At 40.9% G+C, this 26,700-nt stretch overlaps 2 protein-coding genes and 1 non-coding gene across 6 annotated transcripts; 2 read left to right on the top strand and 1 right to left on the bottom strand.

Moving 5' to 3' along the window:
- The first annotated feature begins 14,313 nt into the window (after positions 1 to 14,313).
- Positions 14,314 to 19,787, top strand: LOC130089205 (elongation factor 2-like). Its single transcript, XM_056256409.1, has 13 exons — positions 14,314 to 14,439; positions 15,405 to 15,619; positions 15,773 to 15,954; positions 16,117 to 16,328; positions 16,466 to 16,644; positions 16,726 to 16,831; positions 17,024 to 17,276; positions 17,363 to 17,558; positions 17,656 to 18,022; positions 18,108 to 18,461; positions 18,704 to 18,886; positions 18,981 to 19,113; positions 19,194 to 19,787. The coding sequence occupies exons 1-13, from the start codon at positions 14,437 to 14,439 to the stop codon at positions 19,385 to 19,387; spliced, it is 2,577 nt and encodes an 858-aa protein (XP_056112384.1). The 5' UTR covers positions 14,314 to 14,436; the 3' UTR covers positions 19,388 to 19,787.
- LOC130089382 (small nucleolar RNA SNORD37) lies at positions 16,879 to 16,945 on the top strand. The gene has a single exon (XR_008807561.1). It is a non-coding gene; the product is annotated as a small nucleolar RNA SNORD37 (small nucleolar RNA).
- A 596-nt stretch (positions 19,788 to 20,383) lies between the features above and the next one.
- Positions 20,384 to 26,698, bottom strand: btbd2a (BTB (POZ) domain containing 2a). Of its 4 annotated transcripts, none has more exons than XM_056256403.1 (9): positions 25,933 to 26,698; positions 25,629 to 25,748; positions 24,902 to 25,058; positions 24,570 to 24,675; positions 24,276 to 24,473; positions 22,397 to 22,589; positions 22,188 to 22,275; positions 21,830 to 21,976; positions 20,384 to 21,414 (listed from the first exon to the last, which is right to left on the bottom strand). In XM_056256403.1, the coding sequence occupies exons 1-9, from the start codon at positions 26,529 to 26,531 to the stop codon at positions 21,253 to 21,255; spliced, it is 1,770 nt and encodes a 589-aa protein (XP_056112378.1). In that variant the 5' UTR covers positions 26,532 to 26,698; the 3' UTR covers positions 20,384 to 21,252. The 4 variants fall into 4 exon arrangements, with proteins under 4 accessions (XP_056112378.1, XP_056112379.1, XP_056112380.1 ...); XM_056256404.1 differs by having other exon boundaries at positions 26,023 to 26,698; XM_056256405.1 differs by lacking the exon at positions 25,629 to 25,748.
- Between the last annotated feature and the right edge of the window lie 2 nt (positions 26,699 to 26,700).

The raw sequence follows: 26,700 nt of genomic DNA, 5'->3' as shown, positions 1-26,700 counted from the left end.
TGTGGTAATTTGTATCAAGTAAAAATCTGTAGCATTCAAATAATTGACTCCAGTAAAAAGGACTGCACCTAGTTGCATTAAAAGGGCAACCTCAACATTTTTATTTTTATATTTTACATACACTGCCAGAAGAAGGTACAGTTTTTGCAAACAAAGATTTCCTGACAGTGTACCATACTTACCTTTCTTATCCCTGGAATGCTTCAATGTACTTTCAAGTAAAGACTTCAGACATTTGTTATGGGAAAACACCTAATCCATATAGTTCAAAGGTTATTTTTTCCTTTCTGTCTGAGGTAATGTGACCTTTTACACAGTTGTGATAATCCAGAAAGACAATATACACAATAAACATTATATATTTTATTTGATATATTAAGCATATTATTATGATAATTAGTTTTAGAATGTAATAATTATTTTATTTATTTATTGTTTTTAAATGGTAAAGATCTGTTAATATCCTATTCTTAACATCTGAGCTGTTTAGAGTTATGAATATATACATTATTTTTAAATTTTATAAATAATAAACAATTTTTATTATCAATTATAATTTTATTCTTAAATATACCGTAATACTTCTGATTTCACCAGACGGTTTTATTATTAAATCATTTTAATTATTATCAATTATCATTTTATTAATAATTATACTACTGTCAGGGCTCACAGAAGGAACAGACTGGATGGTAAGTTTATAAAGTTTATTTGTGCAGATGGATACTCAGTCGGAGATAACAGGTAAGGATCAAATGACTTTGAAACATTAAACAGGCTTAGCTGAATGGATAATGTCCTTTTCTCTCTTGCAGATGGGTAGGATGCAGTCACACCAAAGATGGATGTATTCAGAAGGATCGGGAAGCTGGTAAGTAGCAGGTTGGTTGAAGGAGAGTCTATGAGTCATGTATCGACGAGACCAGACAAGTGACTGCAGTGAAGGTGAGTGCTTTATAGTGCATGTGGGTAATGGGGCACAGGTGACGGTGATTAGTAATCAGGTGATTGTGAACGGGGGAGTGTCCGACTGGGTGATTGGGAATGAGTGGGCGGCGATCGTAACGTGGATGGAATCCTGACAGTACGGAGGCTGAAGAGTGGAGGCTGGTATCCAAGGACACACTGGAAGGGGCTGAGCCCGGTGGAGTTCTGCCGCAGGGAGTTTTGAGCGTACACCGCCCAGGGGAGGAAACGGTTCCAGCTGTCTTGGTACTGGTGGCAGTATGTCCGCAGCTAACGACCGATCTCCTGGATCTTACGCTCAGTCTGGCCATTAGTCTGCGGATGGTAACCGGAAGAAAGGCTGATGGTGACCCCGAGAAGTCTGAAGAAGGCTTGCCACACACGTGAGATGAACTGTAGACTCACGTGTGTGGCAAGGTCCAATGAATCGTGACCTTGCCACACACGTGGCACACACGGTCTGAGACGATATCTTCAGGGAGACCGAAGTTCCGGAAGACATGGTGGAATAGAGCTTCCGCTGCTTCCAATGCAGTAGGTAGTCCAGGTAGGGGGATCAGCTTACATCCTTTAGAGAATCGATCCACTACCACGAAAACACAGGTGAAGCCTTCAGAATTGGGTAGGTCGGTCATGAAATCAATCCCGATGTGTGACCATGGTCGTCTGGGAATCGGCAACGGCACCAGTTTACCTTCCGGAAGTCTCCTCGGTGTGTTGCTAATGGCACAGACTGAGCACCCGCGGACAAACCTGGAGACATCTCTGGCGATGGATGGCCACCAGTACTGTTGACTGAGGAGCGAGAGGGTACGCTTGCTACCCGGATGCCCAGAGCCCGGAACTGAGTGAGCGGAGTCCAGAAGGGGCGTCCGAAGATGAGTTGGCACGAAGATACACCCTTCTGGACCTCCCGGCGGAGCGGGTTGGCGAGCAATTTCCTGGTTGATCTGCTGGTCAATCTCCCAGACGATGGGACTGAGGATTACGGCTGGAGGGAGGATAGGTTCCGAACGAACATCTTCTTAGGAGGGATGATGGAGTCGAGACAAGGCGTCCGCCTTACAATTCTTGCTGCCAGGACGATAGGATACTGTGAAGTTGAAGCGAGTGAAAAACAGAGCCCAGCGGGCCTGTCGGGGATTCAGTCTCTTAGCTTCTCGGAGTTATTCCAAATTTTGGTGATCAGTGATTACAGTGAATTGGTGATTCGCTCCCTCCAGCCAGTGTCTCCACTCCTCGAGGGCCAGTTTGATGGCCAACAGTTCCCGGTTGCTAATGTCATAATTCCGCTCCACCGGGGACAGCTTCCTGGAGAAGGCGCATGGAAGGAGTTTGGATGGCTCACCCTGCCGCTGAGATAATACTGCTCCCACTCCTGTGGAAGATGCGTCCACTTCGACCACAAACGGGAGGTCCGGATTGGGATGGCTGAGAATGGGAGCAGTAGTGAAGGTCTGCTTCAGCCGCTGGAAGGCCTGGACAGCATCTGAGGACAAGGACAGAGACTTGGGCCGGCCTTTGAGAGCAGAGGTGAGAGGAGCACTGATCAGACTGTAGTTACGGATAAATCTTCGATAGAAGTTTGCGAAACCAAGGAAGCGTTGGAGTTCTTTTATGGAGTTGGGTTGTGGCCAGTTCTGGATGGATTCCACCTTCCTCTGGTCCATTTGTACCCCGCGTTGGGAGATCACGTACTCCAGGAAGTGGACGGTGGAGGTGTGGAACTCGCATTTCTCCAACTTCAAATACAACTGATGTTCTCTTAACTTTTCCAGAACTTGAATGACATGCTGATGATGTTCAGGCAAGGATGAAGAGTAGATGAGTATGTCATCAATATAGACTACCACAAAGCGATTGAGGAAATCTCGGAGGACTTCATTCATGTATCCCTGAAAGATGGCAGGAGCGTTGGCCAATCCAAAGGGCATAACTTGATATTTGTAGTGGCCTATAGGGGTCAAAAAGGCGGTCTTCCACTCATCACCTAGCCGAATACGGATCAGGTTATATGCACTTCTTAAGTCAAACTTTGAGAAGATGCGAGTTCCACGTAGCTGTTCCAGAGCGGCAGGGACCAGAGGAAGGGGATAACTGAATTTGACGGTTCGGGAATTGAGGTGACGATAGTCGATGCACGGCCGCAAGCCTCCGTCCTTCTTGGGCACGAAGAAGAAACTCGAAGCGGCAGGGGAGGTTGATGGTCGAATAAACTGTTGGTTGAGTGCTTCTTCCACATACTCCTCCATGGCCTTCTGTTCCGGGATGGACAGAGGGTAAATACGACCTTTGCGAAGGGTAGCAAGTCGATTGCGCAGTCCCATGGCCGGTGTGGTGGTAATTTGGTTGCCAGTTGCTTGCTGAAGACATCCTGGAACGCCCGGTACTCCACTGGGATCTCGCACTGGCTCTGGACCTCGGGGCTTTCCACTGATGTAGAGCAGACTGGAATCTCTGATTCGCCCGTTACTGGCGTGGACTGAAAAGATGGGCTTTTCTGAACGGAACCGAGACAGGAATGATGACAGTTCTCACCCCACTGGAGGACTTCACCGGTTGCCCAGCGGAGTACTGGCTGGTGTTGGATTAGCCACGGGTGTCCCAGGATGATGTCTGCGGTGGACTCCTCTAGCACCATAAATGAGATCTCCTCCAAGTGTAAGCATCCGATTCGAAGAATGAGAGTGGGTGTGAAGTGGCGAATACGACCTCTTCCTAATGGCTTGCCTTGTATGGTATGGATGTGCAGGTCTTGGGATAAGCGCCGTTGACGGATATTCAGCTTTTGAAAGAAGAGGCTGGAGATGAAGTTCCCCGCGGAACCAGAGTCAACAAAGGCTTGCGCTGGGAGACAGACACAGGGGGTCAGAATATGCACACTGGTACGTGTCAAACGTTCTACCCTCGGATCAAGTTGGATGGCACTTACGGCTTGACGCGGTGGACGCACTGGGCAGGAACTGATGAGGTGCTTCTCGGAGGCGCAAGAGAGGCAGAGAGAATGTTGTACTCGGCGCTGTCTCTCTGCGGCGGACAGATGGGTGGAGTCCACTTCCATTGGTATGGGTGCTGGAGGAGTGACGGACGGAGCTGGAGGCGGAGAACTGACAGTAGGTTCGCTCAGGGTGCAGGCAGTGAGACGCTGAGAAATCCTAAGCGTTAGTTGGATCAGGTTTTCCAGACCCGTGCTGTCGTCATATACAACCAGCTGATGGCGCATCCTCGAGTTTAACCCATGACGGAAGGCGGAGATCAAAGCACTCTCATTCCAGCCGCAGGAAGCGGCGAGAGTGCGAAACTGCAGAGCATATGCGCTTACAGATGAATTACCTTGACAAAGATTGAACAGCTGGTCATGAATGGACAACTCGGACACGGCTTGCTCAAATACCTCTCTGAAGTGCTGTTTGAAGGCCTTAAAAGACTTTATCACAGGTGAATTATAATCCCACAATGACCTAGCCCACCGAAGCACTGGACCGGACAGCAATGAAATCAGAAAGGCCACACGGGCTTCGTCAGTGCGGAACTGATGCTCATTCATAGTGATGTATAGCGATACTTGCAATAGAAACCCACTGCAGTTCTCCGCCTCTCCAGAGAATGTCGCTGGCCGGGCCATGGGACTCCCGGAGGCAGTGAACGAAGCAGCAGGTGATTGCGGAAGTGATGGTGGTGGATTGATCGCTGCATCTGCTGGTGGTTGACGGAGAGGAAGATCCTCCTCAGGCTCCGGCTGATTCTGCATCATATTGGGTCTGGTCTTCTGTCAGGGCTCACAGAAGGAACAGACTGGATGGTAAGTTTATAAAGTTTATTTGTGCAGATGGATACTCAGTCGGAGATAACAGGTAAGGATCAAATGACTTTGAAACATTAAACAGGCTTAGCTGAATGGATAATGTCCTTTTCTCTCTTGCAGATGGGTAGGATGCAGTCACACCGACGATGGATGGATTCAGAAGGATCGGGAAGCTGGTAAGTAGCAGGTTGGTTGAAAGAGAGTCTGTGAGTCATGTATCGACGAGACCAGACAAGTGACTGCAGTGAAGGTGAGTGCTTTATAGTGCATGTGGGTAATGGGGCACAGGTGACGGTGATTAGTAATCAGGTGATTGTGAACGGGGGAGTGGAGTGTCCGACTGGGTGATTGGGAATTAGTGGGCGGCGATGGCGATCGTGACGTGGATGGAATCCTGACAACTACTTCTCTGATTCTCCAGGCTGTTTTATTATTATTGAATCGTTTAAAATATCAATTATAAATGTATTATTAAATTTACTACTTCTCTGACTTCACCAGACTTTTATTATTATTAAATCATTTTAATTACCAATTATAATTTTATTAAGAATTATACTACTTCTCTGACTTCACTACTGTTTTGATTGATTGATTGAAATGGTAAAAATCTGTCTATATACTGTTCTTGAGCTATTGTGTGTCTTGCATTTATATAAAAAAATATTATTGTTATTATTAGCTCCATTTAACTCATATTAATGTTATTATTTAAATATAATTGTATCATTATACTGCTTGTACGTCTTTATTTCTGAAAGGTAAGTCACACAGGAAAAAAATATCATCTCATCTTGGCACACTGTGTCTTCTTATAAAGCAAGTACATCTCATTCTCCATCTACTCCAATCCGAAGGCCTTTTCATCACTTGCCACATAAAACTTTCAAGCTGAACAGGCCCATCCAACTTTGAAAGCTATCGTGATTTACGGGGAGTCATCTATTTTGTAGGCTGTAGCATCAAAAAATCATTTGTCATTCTCAGAGGAGATCTATCGTGTATCAAACGGACTTTGTTGAAATTTACCCAAACCATTTCTTTGCTTACTGTTCGTAAGCAAGTACAGATGCAGTCATCAATTAAGGCACAATGTCATTTGTATGCAGGAAACTTTAAACAGGGATCAATTGCACCATTGGATTCAGGTATGTGTGCTTACCACCAGCGTCAGGCACATGATTCAAAGCATCAGCTCCCTTTTTAAGAAGCGCTCACGTACCTCTCCACAAGAGACATAATTACAGCGGAACTCCGATATGGAGTTTCAATTTCAGGGAATGTTTGAAGGAAAACTCAAGGACAGAAAGTTCTCCTGGATGTTTTCCCCCTCTCCTTCTTCATCAATGTATTTTTCTTATAAAAGCATTGTTTACTAAGACTAAAGCCCTTTTGAGACATCATAGTTAGGCAAAAATCAATGGCAAGCTAAGAGGCTTTGAATATGCTGTGCAGATTTTCCTTTCCATTTCAATTAAGCCCTAATGACTCAGACAAGGACATTTGCTGCTTTACAAGAATAGCGGTACAACCCGTCACTGACAAAGAGATCACAGCAACAGCGAACCACAACCATCCAATCAATTCCTGATGGACTAAATCAAGTCTTGCCCTCCATTTTTTCTTGTTCGAGACGTCGTTTCACTTGGATACCCGTATAGGGAAAAAATACTGATGCATCTGAAAACTTAGGCACTGACTTGTTGCCTCGCTGCCCTATCAGTCCATGACTTTGTTGGCAGGGTTTGCGCACGAAGGTACCTCACGAAACCTCAGCGTAACGGTTTAATGAACGATATGTTACTACAATACTATTTTCTCTCTAGAAATTAAATCAAAAGTGGAAAAAGTTGGCCAAAAACATACATTTACACACAAACTGAACACCAACCCCTACTTTCATATGCCATCTTTATTTTTTTTAGCTTAAGGAAAAACCTTGTCGTTGAGCCCTGATATATTAAAGGCACAGTTAAAATGGTAACATTATCACAGAATGAAACACAAAGGATTTTGGGATATCAAAGGCAGCGAAGAATTCATTTAGCTGCCTTCAAAATTAATCAGAAGAAGCAGAGCCGGATTATCCATAAGGGCACTTGGGCCAGTGCCCAGGGGCACCAACCATTCACAACCACTAGGGGGGCACCACATGAGTCAAGCTTTAAAAATATTTTTCGTAAATTGTTATATTATTAACTTGAAATTTAACAATAATAATAACAATAATGATTTAATAATAAATTATAAATAAATAAAGATTACATGACCACTATCACTCCCCCCTCCCCAATCTGTCAGAGTTGCGTTGGTCCACAACAAATACGTGCAAATGTGTCATTTTTTTAACGGCTACAAAAAAATGAATTAAAATCAAAACTGGACAGACGTCAATTGAGTGGTTTTGCAAAAAGAAAGTTAAAGAAAGACAAGGACGCTAGACGTAGCTACAATTCACAATGTTCCAGGTATCGAAAGATTTTTTGTGAGAACATCACGGGAATTGCGATCACTAGCAGCGCTGAGTCTGACGAAGCCGGAGCTAACTGTGGAGACGGTAACAAAGAAATGGACTTTGGGGATGTAGTTGACACCTTTGCTTGCGCAAAATCAAGGAAGGAGCAGTTCTGCTAAACTTAATACATGAAAACGTTTTACCAGATTTAGTGCTTCACTTATTGTCTCTTATTTGTTCCTCACTAAAAAATGTTTTTTTTTTCACTAAATGTTCGATTTTATACAATTATTGTGCACTTGTGATTTTTCTAGACTAAATTTTACTGCTGAGTTACCCACTAATCTAGTTTATATAATAGAATTTTTGTCATAGGTTATTATCATATTTTTTTTTATTTGTTGTTTTTCTTTATAATGAAGTTGTCTGTATTAAGTAGATTGTGTTTAACAGAAAATAGTGATTATCAGTTCAACACACAGAGTTATAGAAATTCTACTTGATTTTTTTTTTTTTTAACTGCGCTGGTATCGGATCGGTATAATTCAATACTCAGAATTTTTGGTATCGGATTGGATCGGTTCAGAAGAAATGGTATCGGGACATCCCTAATATTTTCTGGTATATTTAAGTTACCCAGGAGCTCTGTTGACATAGGCTTTGCTAACGTTAGTTACAGCTTGATGAATTGAGTTGAACACAGCAGGAGAGAACGCAACATTAGCCAGCTAGCTAAAGCTCTGGTGGGAAATTATTAGCTAACGCTACGGAGGCCATAATATTTTTGACTCATGGCTGAAGTTAAGTTTCTCCAACTCTCCCCAGGTTGGCAAAAAAAATGCATCTCAAAATGCATCAGATTGATGCTATAAAATAGGGAATATTTTAAAAAAAATCTTCCGGGGGGGCATGCCCCCGGACCCCCCTAGAGGGGTAATATCCTTCTCACCTTTTTCACCCCTGACCCCTTTTCATGCCTGTAGAGGTAAGAAACCTGATAGATTTATTATTATTTTTGGGCAAACGTGAATTGACGCTGTCAATTAATTTATGTACATTTTTAATTGACACATTTGAATATAGGGGGCCTTTTGAGGTATAGTGCCCAGGGGCACCACACTGTCTTAACACGGCCCTGAGAAGAAGGTAGCGTATCTCAAAAGTATCGCAATTTCCGTTTCATGACAGAATTAAAAACACGACGGGCAAAAAGATAGCCACATGAATCATGCTTAATCAAAGTTCATCACAAGTACAGTTGTAATCAAAATTATTCAATCCCATTGCAAATCAGGTTTATTGGCAAAATGTACAGACTCTCAGCTGTTTGCAATGAACACATTTTTAAAAAAGTAATTGAAATAGCTCAACACAACAAATGTTTCAAGTGGTTTCCCCAAATTCAACTGAAAAAGCAACTTTCAATTATTTCTGCAGTCTCAAAACAGCACAAATCTGCAAAACAGGTGATGTCTCAAGCACACCTGACACAACTAATCAAGGGTTTCATTAGTTGCACTAGGTGTGCTTGAGCTAGAACACATGAAATATCTGAACTGGCTAGGTTTGATATCATCACCCTTCACAAATGCAATGGGGGTTGAATAATTTTGATTACAGCGGCTGCATTTCCACAAATACTATAAATAGAAGGTGCACACTGTCATATACACAAACACCATTATGGTAACACACATGACACAATAAACATTCATTTAACAACAGGATGTACAGGATGTAATAAAAAATCCTGGTGTACATAATTGTAAGAAAACATTATGTGGACGTCAAAGATCTCAAAAGGTTTTTACAGCATAGCAGTGGAAAAGTACACGAAGCACCTTGGGTTGACCGGTGTCAGAATGAACCCAGAACATCCAAATCCTTAACCTTTTATCCTGTTACAGTTACCACTCTTAAAGGAGAACTCCGGCGCAAAATGAACCTTTGGTCTAATAAAACATTGGTACCTAGTCAACCGTTCTCTGAGATTTGTTTTCATGATAATCGAATGTAAAGAGTTTTATCTCTAAAAACTGTTTAGCATATAACGCTAGTAATGGCGGCATATAATAAGTAAAAAGAAATCGCTAGTTTATACCACTAACAAGGCTCAAAATAGCCCCACACGAACACAGTAACATAATGAGGGTCCCTACATGCAAAACGATGGCTCCTGTCTGTATACACGAAGTGGACTGTCTTTATCTTTATCTTCTTATTAAACGGTCTGTACACTTACAAAGTTCTCAATGCTTCGTTTTGCATGTAGGGACCCTCATTATGTTACTGTGTTCGTGTGGGGCTATTTTGAGCCTTGTTAGTGGTATAAACTAGCGATTTCTTTTTACTTATTATATGCCGCCATTACTAGCGTTATACGCTAAACAGTTTTTAGAGATAAAATTCTTTACATTCGATTATCATGAAAACAAATCTCAGAGAACGGTTGACTAGGTACCAATGTTTTATTAGACCAAAGGTTCATTTTGCGCCGGAGTTCTCCTTTAATGTAAATGAAGTTGCTCTTGTTGTAACAGCTGTGGTCTGTATGTTAATGAATTTGAGACACCCCATTGTCTGAGATGGTTCTCTGTGTCCCACACCCATTCCCATTCTACAATTGATGATGACCATTTGCTCAGGATGTGATAAACCCAAATGGTGATGAAACAATATAACTTGACTTCCTTCATCTCTACACTGTAAAATCCAACAGTGAAAAGTAACACTTTTTAGTTAACTTTACTTAATCTCTTAACTTAATTGTAAAAATCTGAATGAATGATGTATAACATAACTACATTTCATGCCATTTAATGATGTTTTTTCATTTTGTTGCTGAAACTTTGAATTGGTTTTATATAATCCCTCTATATTTGTGACAATCTTGCAATTAATCATACTTGAGTCACACAGACTTCAACATTCAGCCTGCAAAACACAACAATGGTAACAATTATATTTTATTCAAAGTAAATTATCAAGTACTCTCTACAGTTCTTTTTTAGTTACTAGAACTCTTGTGTAAGTGAACTATAAGCATTTGTCAGTACCTGACACAATTTGGTTATGTTTCATGTTCCTGTTTCATGTCTGTCATGTGATCCCCTGGTCAAGTCTTGTGATCCTGCCATGTGTTCCCTTGTCTGATGTGTCATGTTGTCATTGGGTCATTGTTTCATTGTTCACAGGTGTCCCTTGTCTTGTCATTAGTCTTGTGTGTATTTAAGCCCTCATGCTTGCCATGTGTCTTTGTTAAGTTTTGTTTCACTGTAACCATGGTTGGTAAGGGTCACGTCAATGTTCATGAGTTCATGCCAAGTTTGATCTTGTTTGTAAATAAACTGCACTTGGGTTCTCTCTACAACTTGCCTTCAGTGGAATACTTTACAGTACCACATACTATTCCTATTTCACTTTACTTGTTTTTTTAAGGCAATCGGTTTGCATGATTTTAAGTCCAACTAATTAGATTTGACAGTGATAATTAAGCCATTTTGGGGATGAGCTCATTCTGGAATGGAGTGGAATCTGGGTCGACGCAGACTACAACTTCTTACTCTGATAAGAAAACTTATTTCAATGAAAAACCACTGAATGTGGGCTGTCATATGGAATTCTAGGAATGTCAATTTATGGTTTTTCACTGTAAATTATAAGATGAATTGTTCTTTTTTTACTTCTAAAAACTACAGTTAATAGTATTTTACTGTAAAATTACATGGAATCCCATTATATCTATTGCAGTTTTTCACTGTAAAGGAACTTACAATGCAGTTAACAGGTTTTTACTATAGCATTTGTAGCCTTTTTTGTTTCAATTATGAAAAAAAAAGTCAAAAATGTTCAGGCTTGTGCGCCTTACCAAGTTGCTCTTTTCTGTCACTTTGATTTCATCTCAAGACAGACTGATGGTGTCCTATATTGTTTCACTGTAAAAAAAAAAAAAAAAACAGTGTCAGTTCAAAATGGTTGTATTCAGTACTCAGTTTTAACAAGTTGTTGTCACATGGACGGTAGAGCTCAAATGCATTTGTGTACCAATTTTCTCTCATTTACATTCAATCGGCGTGGGCGCTGTAGCCATCTGGATGTGCCAGCCACTCGAACCTGTACAGAATAGCCCGCAGACAAACAAAAATAGAGCATGAAGTGTTTAGAAATGAAACGTTCTTGCTCTGAAGTGCAAAATCTGTCATAGTTGAGTGCATGCATCAAGCTGCTCTGATGCTCTTGGCTTCAAAGGAAACGCACGACCCGAGCCAAACTGCAATCTGCTGATTCATCGTTCCATATTCATTCCAGCTGTAACATTGTTTATCTAGCAGCTTTTGCGGGTTACAGGACTGACACTGAATGTGAATCTTTCAGACAGGCCCGGTTCTACGTAAGTTTAAAATGTTTACGGGGCAATGATAAATAAGATGACTGAGATGACAAAAAGGAGAAAACTTTCAAAAGTGTCAAGTTCTTAGATTTTTTTTTTTCCTTACGATGGTTGTATGTTTACATCCTTTCCAACTTAACGCCAACTTAATCATTTATTTTAATGTTTTTAAACAGCCTGTTTTTAAAGGTAAAATAAATACCATGACTTTTTAATACATCATAATGTTACGAAGGGTTACCCTGTTTGACAGTAGCCTAGAGACAGTAACCTTTTCATATAGTTCAAAATATCTTAGACAGAGTAAAAAAATGTCATAATAGCGCATATTGGCAAAGTAGATTTCACTGACTTAATCCCATCCAAAACACATAAACACAATAATGCTAATCGAATATGATCTTTCAAATATTTGATTTACATCCCATTTAGAATCACTCACCTACCGAGAATTCCATGCTGTCCCAATTACAACTGCTTGTGAAATTTACAACGCTATCACAGAAAGATGGAACATGACGCTGTATGGCCTACGAGAGCAGGAAGGAGAAGACCTTAAACAACATATGATTGACATCTGTAAGGCATTCATTCAAGACCCCGAAGAGGATCTTCGCTCCCAAATGAACGTAAGCGGATCGGATGGAGAGAAGATGGCAAACCTCGACCAGTGATAACAAGATTTACATCCATGCAGATCAACCAAAGAAAAGGGTATGGAAATGTGCAAAGAATTCGTAATTCCTCAAAACAAAGAAGTTTGGTGAAGACTTAAAGGGATACTCCACTTTTTTTGGAAATAGGCTCATTTTACAACTCCCCCAGAGTTAAACTGTTCAGTTTTACCGTTTTTGAATCCATTCAGCCGATCTCCGTTTCTGGCGGTACCACTTTTAGCATAGCTTAGCATACATCATTGGAGTGGACAAGACCATTAGCATTTCTAAAAAAAAAAATGACCAAAAACCGTAAAACTCAACAGTTTAACTCTGGGGGAGTTGTAAAATGAGCCTATTTCCAAAAAAAGTGGAGTATCCCTTTAACCACAAAATATACAAAGAGATGACAAATCAAACTGTGGCCCCAGATTGAAGAGGCAGGAAAGCAAGGAAAACGCCGCCTTCGTCTGAGCCAAAGCCCTCATTGAGGGTAAAGAAATAAGAATGTAATGATAGCCCTGACGTGATGTTAAAGGGAAGTAAGTGCAGTTGTATTCTAAAATTACATCTAGTGTAATTCTAGTCCATTCTTTTCTTTAAAAAAAATCTATTTTATTTAACTTCATATGGAAAAAACAAGCCTCACTATTTAAATAGAAGTATTTTCATGTAATTAATGAAATCAAGGAGGTCTGAATTTTGTTACCTCTAATACAATTTTCAAGTTGAACTGGATTAAACATTATATTAAGCATAAAGATAAGCTATGGTATATAATTCCAAATCTTAATTTTTGAAGAAGAAGAAAAAACGGTGCGGTATAGACTATAGAGTTCCTTTTAAAATGTGACTTTGAGGTCAACAAACTAAGAATAAATCAATCTTACAACAATTGGCTTAAAAATGGGTTAATGAAAGGAGTAACCACTTTGAGACTATTAATTGGAGATTGATTTGGAATATAGGCCTATAATATCAAATACTATATCAATAATACAGTTAATGAAATATACTTTTAAATTATACTTATAATTTATTAAACAAACCAGTCCTAAATAGATATAAAACTGATCTTTCTGAATATTGTGTATTTTATAAAATGGAAACAATTTTTTTGATGTATGTATGTAAAAAATGTTTGGATTGATGTGGTACATTTGTTTAATATGTTAAGTGCAATGAAAATTAACATAGGCTATAAAGAGATGCTATTTTTATAACGACAAAAAGATATAGACAAGAGTCACATTTTAATGTTAAATCTTTTAATATTTATTGGTAAGTTTTACATACACAAATGTAAATGGTCTGAAAGGAAACATATTATCACAGATTTCAAGGCTGACATAAATATTTATTTATTTTTAAACTTTCAAGACTTAAAGCATTCATCTATGGACATTTACAAAGAATTAAATTCCTCTTTTTTTATTTTGATACACATAGGCCTATAGCTACCCTTTTCTGTCATATTTTTTCTTTCTTCCTCCTCTTAATATGTGAACACAATACCTGATGTTAAAAATGTATTGTTTTATGGTGCTATGGAATTCAGAGCATTACATGAGTGTTTTGTTGTAAAAAAAAAAAGAAAAAAAAGTGTAAAACAGAATGCAAGACTTTGGGGAAATTACAACAGTGAATGTAGGCTACTGATGAGGCGCCACCTTCTGTTCAATGCCCATTTTATTCTGAATAGGCCTCAATATGAAGGAAACAGTTTAAGCAAAACATTTAAATGATTAATTTCTATATAGCCTACATATAGTGAATTTTGAGTGTGTAAAACAAGCAACAATTTTTTGTAGCCATTTCATGAGTAGCTAGCCTATGTCATTTGAGAAATAAATTGTATTTTATCGGCATTGTATACCCTGCCGCTAGATTTAAATATCAGCACGGGTCATTAAAACTCCATTTCGAGCGACCATTAAAAATAAAATCACTTTTCTGTCATCTTTGCCAGGGGGCGATCAACAGATTCTACACCTTTAAATTTGATAAATGCCCCGACGTCATTACGTACACTACGTACGGCGCGCGCTTGATATATATTTATGAACATTGACGTCATCGGTCTCTTCCTGCCTGTGTCCCAACGTGGCTGGCGGTGTAAAAAAACTGGGTTCGCCGTTAAACGAATCCAAAAACATCAGGCAAAATGGTAAGTCGATATATGATAATGTTTAATTAATGCGTTAATAACCTTCTAAAGTTTAACATTTTGTTACGATTTAAGTGCTTGGTGTCACTGAATTTGACTTAAGGATGTAAGGATGCTGTACACATGCTGATAAGTGTTTCAGAAGTGGCTCATTTCATTCAACTCCTGCTTGGTTAAGAAAACTAAATGGACAGTTACTGATGAAAAGAATTGTTAAATGAATTGATAATTTCTAATTCATTGTTAGCTTGTAGAGAAATTGTGAACCAATATCATTAGATCACTTCACTTTTTTCCCACTGTGCTGCTTAGCTTTGTTACCCTGATTTTGTCAGCTTTATTGATTCTTAGATCTGTTTAAATGGTGTCAGCAAAACAGTGAAAACAGACATCGTAGTTTTTGTAATACCTCCTCAAAGTGACACGTTGTTCTGCAGTAATGCCTTGGAGATTAAGTATTTTTTTATTTTACAAGTAAAAGTTTTTCACACAAGATTTCTATTAAATCGGTTAGTTTTAATAGAAATATTTAAATGTACACTTGCATAAGGTGAATAACTGATGATGGTCTTCTGGAATTTCATTCTAAAGATCCCCTCATTGATACCACACTTTTGAGATCACATGGGCTATTAGCCAAGTGTTCAAGTCACTTTAAAAACATCATAAAGGTGCATTTAAACTCACATTTTACTGATACAACAGCCACTACTTAGAAATTTGTTAGGATTGAAGACAGCAGAGACTATTATATGAATGCATGTATTATTTCACATGCTGTGATGCAATTAATGAATGAAATATCACATGGCTTTACTGTTATACCTTCATTCATTTAGGCTGGTAGGTCGGTATATCATCCAAAACCATGAATACTTTTGGGACTGAGTGCCCATTTAGGAAAATATCCTTATTTAAAACTTGAAATGTACCGTTTAGAATTTTACCCGTTTTCACGTCCCTAGGTGAACTTCACAGTAGACCAGATCCGTGGCATCATGGACAAGAAGTCTAACATCCGTAACATGTCTGTGATTGCGCACGTCGATCACGGCAAGTCCACTTTGACTGACTCGCTGGTGTCAAAAGCTGGTATCATCGCCTCAGCCCGTGCTGGTGAAACCCGATTCACGGATACAAGGAAGGACGAGCAGGAGCGTTGCATCACCATCAAGTCCACGTGAGTATTAAACATTTTCATTCTAGTCCATGTGAGTTTTAACATTTCCGTTATATTGTTAAACCTAAATGTCTAAATACTGATGTACAAACATTGAGAATTGTGTGCGTGAACACTATGAGAAATTGATTTCATCCCTGTTTGCCCCCACAGTGCCATCTCCTTGTACTATGAGCTCAATGACAATGATATGGCCTTCATTAAGCAATGCAAAGATGGCTTAGGCTTCCTCATTAATCTGATCGACTCCCCTGGGCATGTTGACTTCTCTTCAGAGGTTACAGCTGCACTGCGTGTCACAGATGGAGCATTGGTGGTGGTAGATTGTGTGTCTGGTAAGTGCATAAATTGTCATTGTGATGTTAAAATGGTGGTGTTTTGGTAATACTGGACAGTAGGGTAGAAGATATTAGAGGACTAATCATCACTGGCATTCTGAAATGTTGCTTGAATCTGTGGAATATATGTTTTGAAATGTCAAATCGCTGTCCTTGCAGGTGTGTGCGTGCAAACAGAGACTGTGCTCCGACAAGCCATTGGTGAGAGGATAAAGCCAGTATTGATGATGAACAAGATGGACCGTGCACTTCTGGAGCTGCAGCTGGGCCCTGAAGAGCTTTACCAGACCTTCCAGCGCATTGTTGAGAATGTCAACGTGATTATCTCCACCTATGGCGAGGATGAGCATGGACCCATGGGCAGCATTATGGTGAGTGCCTCATGGCTCGTTCATGGGCCTTTAAAAATGTAAAAGAACTTATTCTTCTGTGATATCTCTGGGTTGAATTTAAGATTGACTGTCCTAAATATTTCTAAATCTTCTAATTTTTAACTTGCTGCTCTTAGATTGATCCAGTCATTGGTACCGTTGGCTTTGGATCTGGACTGCATGGATGGGCCTTCACTTTGAAGCAGTTTGCTGAGATGTACGTGATGAAGTTTGCTGCCAAGGGTGAAGCCCAGCTGGGGCCAGCTGAGCGTTGCAAGAAGGTGGAGGACATGATGAAGAAGCTTTGGGGAGACAGGTGTGAAAGGAAGACCCAACAGAACACAACTGAATGTAATGTAGTTTTTCTTTATGTAACACTTGTGGCCATTGCTTGCAGGTATTTTGACCCTGCTTCTGGCAAGTTCAGCAAGTCTGCCACCTCACCAGATGGCAAGAGGCTTCCCAGGACTTTTGCTCAACTGATCCTGGACCCTATCTTCAAAGTGAGTAATCTGCACTGAGTGGCAATGTTATATTTGTTATTCAAGCCATTAATGATGATTTTAATAATTCTTCACTTTGACCTGATTGTCTTGATGAAAAATCTCAGTCTGATATGGCTGTTGTTAACTCTACATTGATTTGTCTGTCATGTGCATATAGAAATTATATGGAGCTCTAAATATTCCCACTAGGTATTTGATGCCGTCATGAACTTCAAGAAGGAGGAAATTGCTAAGCTAATTGAGAAGCTGGACATTAAGCTAGATGTTGAAGACAAGGAGAAGGAGGGCAAACCCCTGCTAAAGGCTGTGATGCGTCGCTGGCTGCCGGCAGGAGAGGCTTTACTTCAGATGATCACAATCCACCTGCCCTCACCAGTTACTGCACAGAGGTACCGCTGTGAGCTGCTATATGAAGGACCTGGAGATGATGAGGCTGCCATGGGTATGTTGTGCTAGGAACTGCTCACATTTCTCCTAGAATTAACAATTTTCAAGGTTGGTTATAGTCTTAATCTTCGGTTTTCTCAGGCATCAAAAACTGCGACCCCAAAGCACCTCTCATGATGTACATCTCGAAGATGGTTCCGACCACTGACAAAGGTCGTTTCTATGCCTTTGGTCGTGTCTTTTCTGGCTCTGTGTCCACTGGCCTGAAGGTTCGCATAATGGGGCCAAACTTCACTCCTGGAAAAAAGGAGGATCTTTACATTAAACCCATTCAACGGTTAGTTTTTTTGTTTTTTTTAAACAAGCAACTGTTTTGTCACCGAAAAGAACTACTAGTTAAGATTTGAAATGACTTGGCTGTTTTTGTCTTTCAGGACCATTCTGATGATGGGCCGCTATGTTGAGCCTATTGAGGATGTGCCCTGTGGTAACATTGTGGGTCTGGTAGGTGTGGATCAGTTTTTGGTAAAGACCGGAACAATCACAACTTTCGAGCAAGCCCACAATATGCGTGTGATGAAGTTCAGTGTCAGTCCTGTGGTGAGAGTGGCAGTAGAGGCCAAGAACCCTGCTGACCTCCCTAAACTGGTGGAAGGGTTGAAGCGTCTGGCCAAGTCAGATCCCATGGTGCAGTGCATCATTGAGGAGTCTGGTGAGCATATCATTGCAGGAGCCGGTGAGCTTCATTTGGAGATTTGTCTGAAGGACCTTGAAGAGGACCATGCCTGCATTCCCCTCAAGGTACCATTGACTTAACGCGAGTTGCACAATTGGGGCAATATAATATTCATACAGTATTTAATAAGCTGCTGTTTCTGCTTTGCAGAAATCCGATCCAGTTGTCTCTTACAGAGAGACTGTCAGTGATGAGTCCAAACAAATGTGCCTTTCTAAGTCCCCAAACAAGCACAATCGTCTCTTCATGAAAGCCCGTCCTCTGTCCGAGGGTCTTCCTGAAGATATTGATAAGGGTGAGGTCACTGCCAGGCAGGAGATGAAGGCCCGTGCCCGTTACCTTGCTGATAAGTATGAGTGGGAAGTCACAGAAGCTCGTAAGATCTGGTGCTTTGGCCCTGATGGAACTGGGCCCAACCTCTTGGTGGACGTGACCAAGGGAGTCCAATACTTGAATGAGATCAAGGATAGTGTGGTGGCGGGATTTCAATGGGCCACTAAAGAGGTAAGAAAGTTAATTTAAATGCCACATGTTTTTAATCAAAAGTGTCCTCTCCACTTGAAGGCCAACTTCTTGATGAGTTTTGCTCCTGTACACCTTCCTAGTATTCGGAGTCCTGAAGACCTTGATTAGCTGGTGTTTAATTGGGGTTTAATTCAGCATGAAGATGGCCCTCCTGGAGCAAGACACCCTTGGTTTAGTTGTTTGAGTCATCATGCGGTTTATAAAAGTGTTCTGCTTTTTAGGGAGTCTTGTGCGAGGAGAACATGCGTGGGGTTCGTTTTGATGTTCATGATGTGACCCTGCACACTGACGCAATCCACCGTGGTGGTGGCCAGATCATTCCCACAGCTCGCAGAGTGCTTTATGCCTGTCAACTCACAGCTGAGCCCAGGCTTCTTGAGCCAGTGTACCTGGTGGAGATTCAGGTATGCAAGGGGTTCACACACGAAAGCCTTGTTTTCCTTTTGATGTTTACTGTACTTGTCATAATTGTACAACCTTACTTCCATCCATCTACAGTGCCCAGAGTCAGTTGTTGGTGGAATCTATGGTGTACTGAACAGGAAGCGTGGGCTTGTATTTGAGGAGTCCCAGGTTATGGGAACACCTATGTTTGTGGTTAAAGCCTACCTGCCCGTCAACGAGTCATTTGGTGAGTGAAGCATAAATTTTGTTGTCTTCTCTCTTCAACGCATTTTAAGTTACAAAGCCTAAACTGTTATCTTTACACAGGTTTCACAGCTGACCTTCGCTCCAACACATCTGGCCAGGCTTTCCCACAGTGTGTGTTTGACCATTGGCAGATCCTGCCTGGAGACCCCATGGAAGCTAACACTAAGCCTGCCCAGGTTGTGGCTGATACACGAAAACGCAAGGGGCTCAAAGAAGGCATTCCAGCTTTAGACAACTACTTAGACAAATTGTAGATTTGCATTCCTCTTTCTCCCTCATATAGAGGACCAGACAAGAACACTAGGAGATTGTTTACATGAACTAAAACATTAAAATGACCATTGTTTTTAAGATGCACTATGCAAGCATCTTTATTATGGACCAGCAGGCTAACGGTGGCTTTTCTCAGTTCCTAGTGGAATTTCAAGTTGACGTTTTGTGCTAAAACTCAAATGTAATGAATTGGAAAATGTATATTTAAACTATATATTTTACAATTTATGTACTGTGTACATGACCTGTATACTAACATGGATATTCTCTACTTGCTGTAATATAAAAAAAATTAGCAATCTACCTCCAAGTTAGTGTATTTCTGGAAATTTGGAAGCCTTTGACTGCAAGACTAAAATATAAAGCATATTTGATCAGCAATTCAATGTCTCTTTTTCTTTAAGTGGTTAGGTTTTTATATGCTGAAGTGAGAAAGTATGCAGGTATGTGTAATCACGTGTGGGCATTTCTATATTTGGGGTTATTATAAGCTGTCTTTGGTTTACATTTTAAATTAGTGCAGGCCTTCTAGGATTTCAGTCAGGTTCATTTGATGCATGAAAATAATGTATACAGTGGTCTTTAATAAGCTGGTTTAACTTAAAGTACTGCAGTTCTATCCCGTCCAGTTTTTTTGTGTGCCATGTAACATGCTATCTATTAGTCAGTTGATCGATTGCATGTTAACTTTAACTCCATGGCAATCACTTTATTAGTACATATTTAATATGTCATTGGAACAAGAATCGGCAAACATGACAGGTGCTGTAGTTTCAAAGCAGTCTAACTTGGTGGGCAAAAAGACCTACAGACTTTTAAGAAGAAACCCAAGATTCGACTTTTTACTTTGCTCAGTAAAGACTAAGTCGTCAGAGCATTCTACCAAGTTTTGCATAAGCAACTGCCATTTGCAATTATTAAATTGTTAGTATTAGCTATTGTGTATTCTGCATAAATTGATCCATTGTGACCCAAACTAGGGGTGCAGACTTTAATTAAACATACAGAAACAAGACAAGGACATTATATTTACAGCGCTTACAAGGTAAGCATTGGTACATTCAAGAAGCTGTTTCCTGTTCATCTTCCTTATATCAACATCTCAAGAAAATATGCAAATTCTGTAACAGAAATGTGTTCAGTATTTCACTGCAGTCAATACTTTAAAGATTTTATACATAGTGGCATTGTGAATGCAAGTGCTCTTGTGGTTTATCGCTATTAACAAGATGGGCAACTATGGTAAAACAAACATCTACTGTTCACACTGCCATCGAAGAAATCAAGTTTCACCTCTATCAAGGGGTGCAGGCCACTCAAAACGGGTACATAACAGTCAATTTTACACTGATTTGAAGTCTTAATCAAGATGTAGTGTACTTTCCCCAAACTTGCTGTTGCGCCTGGAGCTGAAGTGCATCAGTGCGATTTGAAGGACTGATAATCATTGAACAATCAAGGGTCAAACATGGGACCAAAAGAAACACCTGTTGTCAACATTCAAATAAACGGACAAATGGAAGAAAGTTGCCTTCTATAGAGTTACTGAACTGTACCTGTAGTAGATCATTGCAATGACTGAGTTCAGCTATTTGTTCATTAATTAGCAATGACATTGGCTGGTCATAACATCGAAGTGGTACTATGAGGTGCTACTTGGGATGAAACAGAAACTGTACCTTAAGTACACTTTGAAGGACTGAATTCTCATGCTTCAAATCTTAAAAACAAAAAGCCTTTAGAAATGAGAGATCAGTATTTGGTCGCCGGTCTACATAGAGACCAGTGAATTGGCCACAAAATGTAATGCAAGAGTCCTCCATCATGAGATGATTCTGCTTGGTCATTATGTGTAGAAGATGACCTCTGGGATTTGTCCATCCTCTACGGAAGTGCCGTTGTTGTTGCCTGCAGCGTAGCAGAATGTAAAGCAGGTCTTGGTACCAGTAGCGGGGGCTTCGTGTGTGACTTTACGCATCCCCTTGGTCCCATAATGAGAGTCTGGTCCCTGCAAAAGCATGAACCCATCAAAAGTTCATTTCAAATTCATATGAATGATTAAATTAAGTATATTGTGAATTATTCTTTGTAATTAAGCTTTATTCTTTAGTAACAGAGGGGTTAAGGGATCTAAGGGTGCAGTCAAGAACTTAAGCAATATATAAAGCACAACTCAGACAGAAATCAAACCAAACACAGCAAATTCACTTGACAAACTTGAACCCAATGCAAAGTATGCTTCGGGACATCATCCACCCACATGCGAACACCCCTTTACGCAGATTCCTATTGAAATAACTGGATTTCAACACAATGAACCATGATTTGATGTCGGTGGCATGTGGCATTTACAATAGCATAATTGCACATAAATTACTTAGACTCAAAAGCTAATAGATAAGCAAACTCTAATTCTGTTTTACCTTGAGGGTGGCGCAGGCAATGTAGTTGACGCTAGGAAGAATTTCCACAGGCTCCTTGAACATGACTCGGAAGGTACTGGCTGTTCCATCGCAGCTGAAGCCTGTGTCGTTCTGACCGAGAACTGTGTTGCTGTCTGTATGTATGATCTACATTAGAGGAAAACATGCACCATTACCACTTGCCTACCGCCACATTTTCACACTTCTGAGAACAAATCTTTAAGCACAAAACAAAACAAAAATCATTGCACAGCAAGACTTGCATCATAAAATCAGCTTTTTTATTGCAGCCTATTCTAGCCAAGAACCAAGATTTATGGATTTGGAATCAAAATTAGTGAAATTGCTTGCTTCTCACCTGAATGTTGACTTGATAGTCAGTTGGACCATGTATGGACCCATAGAGCCCAAATCCCACCACAAATATTCTGCGGTTCACCGAAAACCTGCGCACAACAGTTATTAGCATTTCCCCTATATCAGATAAATAAAATGGGTAGAATCAACTTCACATGTTCCCTTTCAACATCACTTTTTCAGTCGATGGTTTTAAAAACACACGCTTACCGGATGCGGTCACTGGTTCCGCTGTAGCCCCAGCGGCTCTCCACCTGACTGAAACGTGTAATGCTGCACTCTTTCCCACGGAGGCAACAGCGAGGCCGGTCAATAAACTCCACATGTGGTTTCGGATTGACTGTAAAATGCAGGAACAAACTCACCACCTCCCGGTCTGTGAGTATACCAGACTGAGCCGGACCTATCGCACACATACACAAGGTTTAGTGCTATGGCTATTGCAACTCAGGAATTTTGTTAGCTTAGACTGGCAGTCGGCAACATTTAGCAAGCGGAGGGGTAATCGCTGGTACGTGACCAAAAGAGAGAGAGGTAAATGCATTTCATTCATACCTCATACAGATCTACATTTTGAGGTAATCATTCCTCATAGTAACACAGCTTGTTTTATTAAGTTAGGAGTAATAAGTAATATTAAAGTGTTAGAATTAAACTGTGCAAGTCAATGAAAGCACACAGCTGTGATAGAACTATTAGCGCGACCACTGCGCATCACGTGCACACAAGTTACTGACGGACAGCTTGTTCAGCTGTACATAGTCAATGCTATAAATTTCAGAGATATTCAACAAAGTATATTGAATCCTATTAAACATTCCACACAAATCAAATTGACTGATGCATGTGGAAACTCTGTTCATGTGTAGCTGGCCACTACATGTGTTTTCTTTGATCTATCCAATCGTGAGAAGACAGAAAGAGAGGGCATTTTTTCGTATTACAGATGAAACTGGACAAAATGCATCAAAATGCAAACTGCCGCAAATGAAACTGAAAGTTCAGCGTTACATCCTGAAGCTCAAGTTGTCTTCATTAAAATTAGTGACCAGAGCTTGTAATTAACTTTTTTGCTCACAAGCCACTGTGGCTAGTGGTTTTCCAAAGTTACTAGCCACTCAGCATTTTCACTGGCCATAATATTGACATCAATACCATCGGAAAAAACTGCCATATTGATATCATATTGGCAGCAGGTATATTAGGCTGCTGTCACTTTAAGACCTGACACACCGATCCCTTATACTATTACACATGCGTTTTTTTCTCAACATTCACTTAGAACATAACTGACTGCGTTTACGTGAATACTCACCAAGACAGGCATTTTGACATTATTTTGTGTGTACTAGACCGTTTAAGTGCAATAAGACAGCGAAAGCGAACTTAAGATGGCTTTATGTGTGTGCCACTTTGGGTGTCAGCACAAAATCTGCAGGAATGAGTACAATTTTGCGCAATACACGCAATCCCACGGCAAATTCAAGCACTGAAACACCAAAAATATTCATCTAGAGCAAATGAAACGAGTGAGGGAAGGGGGGTTTGTGTGTCAACTCGCTGACAGAGATGAGAGAGCGAGAAAGCACAACTGGTATTGTGTATATATTCTGTTTAAAATGACCCATTGGAAGCGTTTCAGATACAGAAGATTTCAGTATAGTTATATATCGAAAAGACTATATTTTTGACAATGCACTTAGTTTATTGTTTCAGATGCCTTTTTAAAATACTACAATTGAATAATATATATACTGTATTATAAAGTTTAACCCGCCAAAGTGGCTAGTAAGAGTGACTGCGTTACACGGGTTGGCGGGTGTTAATGTCAAGCCCTGGGGTAGTGACACTAAATTATCTTACCAGTGCTGATGATGGTCTCTATCCAATTGGGGTCTTTGATCTTGAAATTAGCTAATGACTAATACAATGAAGCTCATATCTTGCTTTCTTTGACGTTAAATTTGCATATAGCGTGGGAATTGAAGATAAGATTTATATTCTTTTTGCGGAGACACATTTATGTTGCCAAGAGTAAATGGAACAGTTTTAACAAAACGAATAGCTATCAATGGATAATGGAAATTACCTGCCGCAAACTCTTCAATAGTCATGAGCGGAAAGCGAATAAGGGAAAGCGATTTTCCCAACACTCTACGCTTGTTCTCCGGCGTGGGCTGTAACTGTTGCCTTTGGGCCTCAGCGTCCGCCCAACGAACCGCAGCCACGAAGAGACGCACTTCCCGTACACCCAGCGTGTCTCTCTCCAGGACTGCCATGAGCGTGTCTGCACAGGAGGGAACATAAAACGCTCTATTTCTAACTCACTTTTCTGATTGTATTTTGTTGTGATATTTGAGCAGTTGATACTTAAGAGCAATACCAAGGTCAATATCTGTGAAGCCCTCGGCGGCTAGTGCATCAGCTGTGTTCTTGTCGATATTTTCTAAGCAGAGACTAGCCAGCTGGGGCTCGTCAAAAAGCCGTGCCTGAAAGCAAAAGGAAACATGTTTTCGTGTAATCTATAAAAGATTGTTCACAAAAAGCAGACAACAAACACACTCAGTAAGCACCAGGCTCTGTTTGCTAGAATTTGAAAGGGAGCTGTCAAACATGGGGACTCAAGACGGCCGTGGGCCCACCTCGAACAAAGGTGTCGTTCAATATGTCAGTTCCAGGGTGAACATGAAATCCGACACAAACCCCTGTGATTACCTGGGTAAGCAACATAAACGCATTGTCAGCACGTAGATTTTTCTTCAAGAATTCGACGCAGTGGGCCTCGAGTGCAGGTACTGCGTACTTTTTGGCTGTGTACAGTGTGGTCATAACGGTCTCTGGTCCAATTTGCACTTCATCCGAGTATAAAAATCTGTATTTGCAAAAGGGAAAAAAACAATTACAGACTGACAGATTCACAGAAAGACACAACCAAGCTATCAGACAGACAGACAGTCAAAACGATAAACAGATACGGCCTATATCGATCAGAACATTGGGCAGACAGATATAAATAGACTGATAGTGATAGACATATATTGATCCCTGTTTAATAGTGGTATGAGACTAATCTGTCCACAGTGTCTATTTTAAAATGTTGGTTCATTTTTCCTTGACAAACATTTACCATGGTAATGATTTCCACCAAATTATCATGGTTATATATAGCCACCACAATCGTTTAAAACTAAAAACTAACAAAGAATCCAAAAGCTTCTCGCACGGTTGTAGGAGATTAGTAGTAGAAACAGTAACTGTGTGATATATCGGTGGAAACCACTGGTGTATTATATAATGCCATGATAAACGTTTGTAAGGGTCTGCCGACTGCAGTTCAATGGCAGAGGGCACCTGAAGGACGTTACGACAACAGGGGTCAACACACAGAAGAGCAGGACAGAGCATTAAGCGTGCAGCGAAGCATTACGCGGCCCATTCTTACTTGAGAAGGGCTAGAAATGCAGCCGGTTCCACATCTGGCAGTTCAATTTCGGTCGACGTTGTTGCCATGCCACCGTTGAACATGGCATCAAAGACGGCACTTCCCACAGCGAGAGCAAATCTGCGAAGAGCAACGGGATCGGGCTGTAAACACGGCCAGTTGAGGATTAAATATGGATTTATCCTCGCCGTATTAAATGCTTTAATTTATTAATCGAGCGGGAGAGTTTGGCATAAGCTTTTTATAGCAATATACAAAATAAGACTCTAATAAAACATATAAACATACCGCTACTCATCCCTACCTGTGCGCTGGAATGCGCTGCACTCCCATTCCCTTCCCAACCAAAAAATGGACGTCACTTAGCACTTCGTTGTTAAACAAAAATGCAAACCTTTCTTTCACTGTACTTTTTGTCGCTTGCCAGTTGTAGACCGGCTCTCGATAAACCAAAACCGAAGCCGGGCTGCTGGGAAGCGAGGGCACGGCGGCGGACGCGTCTGCGGATGCGGTAGACGCGGAGGAGGATGATGAGGATGATGATGATGATGTCGCCGTCATGTTTGACGCAGCGCCTGAAGTCGCTCCGCTCTGACCGACCGGCTGCCGGGAAGGGTTCTGTGCGCTCGGCGTGCTTCTCACCGCAGACTCGGCGCCTCCGCCGTTTTCAGGCCCTGACTGGGGGTTCGAGTTCCCCGTGCTCCGGTTGATCCCCCCGGCAGCACCCATGGATCCCCCGTTGCTCGCGGGTGAAGAATGGGCGCTGTTGCTCGGCGGTGCATTACCAAGAGGCCCCGAATTAGACAAGTTTAGACACGAGGATCGGCTATTGCTTTCACCCGCAGCCATCTTGGATGGTGAACACTGCAGGCTTTGCTGGAATAAACATACACAACAGCGCATAACCAGAAATACTGGCCAAATGACTGCCTTCCCACGAGAGACTTGAACATCATCGAGCCCCTTTTAATTAGCTTGGCCTTCCTGACTATAATTAATTTTAGTCTCTCTTCATGCTTAGGATGTGACAGTTTTATTCTCTAGCTGACGCTTTTTTGGAGAGGAGAGGAGG

The sequence above is a fragment of the Rhinichthys klamathensis genome, unplaced genomic scaffold, assembly GCF_029890125.1.
Source record: "Rhinichthys klamathensis goyatoka isolate OS25496 unplaced genomic scaffold, OSU_Roscu_1.1 h1tg000127l_1, whole genome shotgun sequence".
Lineage (NCBI taxonomy): Eukaryota > Metazoa > Chordata > Actinopteri > Cypriniformes > Leuciscidae > Rhinichthys > Rhinichthys klamathensis.
Note: the sequence above shows the minus strand (reverse complement) of the source record. Positions and strands in the feature narration are given on the sequence as shown.